The sequence below is a fragment of the Cucumis sativus genome, chromosome 5 (genome assembly GCF_000004075.3).
Source record: "Cucumis sativus cultivar 9930 chromosome 5, Cucumber_9930_V3, whole genome shotgun sequence".
Taxonomy (NCBI): Eukaryota; Viridiplantae; Streptophyta; class Magnoliopsida; order Cucurbitales; family Cucurbitaceae; genus Cucumis; species Cucumis sativus.
Window position 1 is genome coordinate 27731128 of NC_026659.2, and position 3995 is coordinate 27735122.

General features: G+C 36.5%; 1 protein-coding gene across 2 annotated transcripts; it reads left to right on the forward strand.

Moving 5' to 3' along the window:
• LOC101209834 (protein RBL) lies at positions 1–3299 on the forward strand. 2 transcript variants are annotated; one of them, XM_011657518.2, is made up of 5 exons: positions 2–196; positions 297–395; positions 1051–2129; positions 2205–2466; positions 3023–3299. In XM_011657518.2, the coding sequence occupies exons 1-5, from the start codon at positions 178–180 to the stop codon at positions 3220–3222; spliced, it is 1659 nt and encodes a 552-aa protein (XP_011655820.1). In that variant the 5' UTR covers positions 2–177; the 3' UTR covers positions 3223–3299. The 2 variants fall into 2 exon arrangements, with proteins under 2 accessions (XP_031740995.1, XP_011655820.1); XM_031885135.1 differs by lacking the exon at positions 297–395 and having other exon boundaries at positions 1–196.
• Positions 3300–3995: the final 696 nt, after the last annotated feature.

The window sequence follows — 3995 nt, forward strand, 5'->3', positions numbered from 1 at the left end:
ATCAAAATACTCAAATTGCCAAACAAAACGCTAAAAAGCCAAAAACTTGGCGCCCAGTTGAAGGGTTTTGGCGCCGACGACTGTTCTCTCCTTGCCTTTCTTCTTCTTCTTCTCCCTTCGATTCCCTCACCACTTCACTTCCTCACAAGCCATTCCAGTTCTGGCTCCTTCAGCTCCATGAATGCCCCAATTATTGGTGAGTTCCTGCTTTTTCCCCCTAATTTCAAACCAAAATCTCTCCCAATTGCACCGTTTTTTCGTTATTTATTTCTTGTTTTTTTTTTCCTTTTGCGAAGATCCGTTGCAGGGAGATTTCCCGGAGGTTATAGAAGAGTTTCTTGAACATGGAGTTATGAAATGCATCGCCTTTAACCGTCGTGGTACTCTCCTAGCAGGTACCCATGGCTGGCTTAGTTTGTTCGTGATTAGAAGTGCTTTGTTGTCGCTTATAGGAAGAAGATTTTGCTTTTGCTTTTGTTGTTTTTTGGGTTTTTTTGCTGCAGTTAGGCCTGTTTCTGTTCGTGTTTTAATTGTTAGTAACCGAAGTTGTTGCTCTCGATGACTTTATATCATAGAATGGAGCTTTTGTTGTCTATTCTTCTTCTTCTCTTTTTTAACAGTCACTGTTATTTGATGAAGTTACTTACAAAATATTGATTTCTGTAATGACTAATGATTACGCGTAAGAATGAGTTCATGCGGGGGTGTTGAAATATTCAATTTTTCCTTCTTATCTCCTCAGCTTGGGTAGGTTTCTATGTTCTTACCTGCGTTTCTTCACCTGGACAACTAATTTCGTCTAGGCGGTCGAATATGCATGATTATAGGAGGGAATCGAGGGATACAGTATATATATAAATTCTATAGTTCTTCTACATTTCTCAAAGACAATGGACAGTCTAATTTTGTGTTGTTTTTTGGTCAAGCTCAGATAAACATGTTAAGTTTCATGTCACACTAACTGATACTGGGGTCGATTACACAAGCTTTGATGGCAGCCATCTAGGTAATACCCGCTAAATTTTATTGCTTTGTTGTTATTGTTGACAGCTGGATGCTCTGATGGAAACTGTGTTATTTGGGACTTCGAGACCAGAGGCATCGCTAAGGAGCTTAAAGATAAAGATTGTGTTTCTGCCATTACTAGTGTTTGTTGGTCAAAATATGGCCACCAAATTCTTGTATCTGCTGCTGATAGGTCATTAACATTGTGGGATGTTCCCAAAGGGGAGAAGATTAACCGTATAACGCTGCAACAGACACCCTTACAAGCTCGTCTGCATCCTGGATTGTCTCAACCATCTCTCTGCCTGGCATGCCCTCTCTCATCTGCTCCTATGATTGTTGACTTAAAGACAGGAAGCACAACTCTACTTCCAGTTTGTATTTCTGATACAGATACGGCTTCTGCTCGAGGCAAAGTTTCGGATGGAACTCCACCTTTTACTCCTACAGCAGCTTGCTTTAACAAGTATGGCAACCTGGTTTATGTAGGAAATTCTAAAGGTGAAATACTTATAATAGATTATGAAAGAATTCAAATAGAGGCCATGGTTCCAATTTCTGGAGGTGCTGTTGTCAAGAACATAGTTTTTAGTAGAAATGGTCAATACCTGCTCACTAATTCTAACGATAGAACAATTAGAATATATGAAAATCTCCTACCCAATAAAGATGGATTGAAAGTCATCGATGAAATTACAAAAGAGTTCGATGGGCTTGATGGTGCTGAGAAGCTGAAGGCTGTTGGAACAAAGTGTTTAACTCTTTTCCGGGAGTTTCAAGATTCGATAACTAGAATGCACTGGAAAGCACCTTGTTTCAGTGGTGATGGTGAGTGGGTTGTTGGTGGATCTGCAAGCAAGGGAGAACACAAGATTTACATTTGGGATCGGGCAGGTTATCTTGTAAAAATCCTCGAAGGTCCTAAGGAAGCATTGATTGATTTAGGCTGGCATCCGGTTCATCCCATTGTTGTTTCTGTTTCACTTACTGGCTTGATTTATATTTGGGCTAAAGATTACACCGAGAATTGGAGTGCTTTTGCTCCTGATTTTAAAGAGCTCGAGGAAAACGAAGAATACGTAGAAAGAGAAGATGAATTTGATCTAAATCCTGAAACTGAGAAGGTAAGATTGTTATCGTTTTTTTTCCTCTGAATTTTCAGTTCTGTGCCTAGTTATATGACAGGTTTGTGATTTCAGGTGAAAGAACCTGATGTCAATGAAGATGAAGAAGTCGATATCATAACCGTGGAGAAGGACTCAGCTTTCAGTGATTCAGATGCTTCACAAGATGAACTATGCTTCTTGCCATCTATCCCATGTCCTGATGTTATTGACCAACAGGATAAGTGCGTAGAGATTTCTTCAAAAATGATCGATAATAACAATTCTGGATCCCCACTTTCAGAGGAGGCCGGTGTAAACGGTCGCACAACCAATCATGCGTCAAGTCCAATGGAAGGTAAAATCTCAGTTGCTCAGTTCCTTGTGTGTTTTCTTGTATCTTTTCTTTGCTACCCTACAAAAAAGAACCATTGTGCTCAGTTTTCTTTGAAATTAGCATAAAGCCTTTAACTCAGTTTAGTTACTCAAGCAAGCACAAACATATCAAAGCTACATTGGGTATCCCCTGTTATTCTTCTAAATGGTATATGTGTTTCTAGAAGCAAACATATTTGTTATAACATGGGTATATTAGAGAGATAGGACGAGAAGTCAACGAAAAATTGGAGTTCTGTTCTAAGGACCATCTCTTTATCACCTTCTTTTGCACTTTTGGCTGACAAAGGGCCCTTTCTACCAAAAGTATCTTTGTGAATTGTTTTGAAAACTTTAGGAGTATCCATCAATCATCAAGTATTTGTAAACTTTTCTGTAGCCTTATCGTAATTTATATATAACCAAACTTACATTAAAAGGCATTTCTTTGAACCAACTGAACCAATAGTTTCCCTATGCTTTTCTGCAACTTGTTCAGTTCGTTTCATTATTCAATAACTGTTTGGTTTGCTTTGCAGTGTTAGACAACACCGACGATGCAGGAGGAGCACGGATGAAAAGAAAACGGAAACCATCAGAGAAAGGACTGGAATTGCAAGCCGAGAAGGTGAAGAAACCCTCTAAACCTTCAAGTAGATTGTCTAAATTTAAAACTAAGTCCATGGTTCATCAGGATAATAGTAATGGTACGTACGGTGATGACAATTCTGATGAATAGCAATGGAAATGGAAAAAATATGGCATCGTTTTTTTTAATTTAATTGCATTTATCAATTGGCATATTGATCTTGATTACAGTTCCCAACTACCTTGATTTAACTTTCATAAGAGAAAAAGCAGTTTCCTTACACTAAGAAAGACCCAAAAATTTGACCTACAAAGATTGTCCACATGTAAAATTACGTTTAGACATAACTTAAGTGTAGTTCAATTAGTTTTAAACCTATGATTTAAAGGTTCAAATCTCTACTACTCTACCATCGGTTTGATCGAGTTCGATTGGTTCAACTCGATACACGTCAAAAAGTGATTGAAATAAGTTTTTTGATGGTTGAAAATTGCAACTTGTTGATTTCTCTTTTTAGAAAATTTGTTGAGGTGTTTTCTAGACTTGGTTAAAAAATCAACTATCTATGATATTTATACCAACTCAGATTGATGAATATTTAATATTAATCATTAATCTTGATTATTTATTATTGATTTTAATTTGATAATTTTTTGCGAAGGATTTTTAACATTTAATTCTTCACTAGTGACGATTTAACAATAAAGTCCAGTAAGTCCAAAATTAATTACTCCTGCTTACTTAATAGTTAATGATGAAAATTTTACTTGTTAGCTAATTATTTAATATCAAAACAATCTTTTCTTTCTCTCTCAAATATATATTAAAATCGTTTTATATAGATTAATACCAGAACGTTATAATTAATTACTAATCATTACTTATTTTAAATAGCTAATAAATAGAGTCAATTTAACGATATG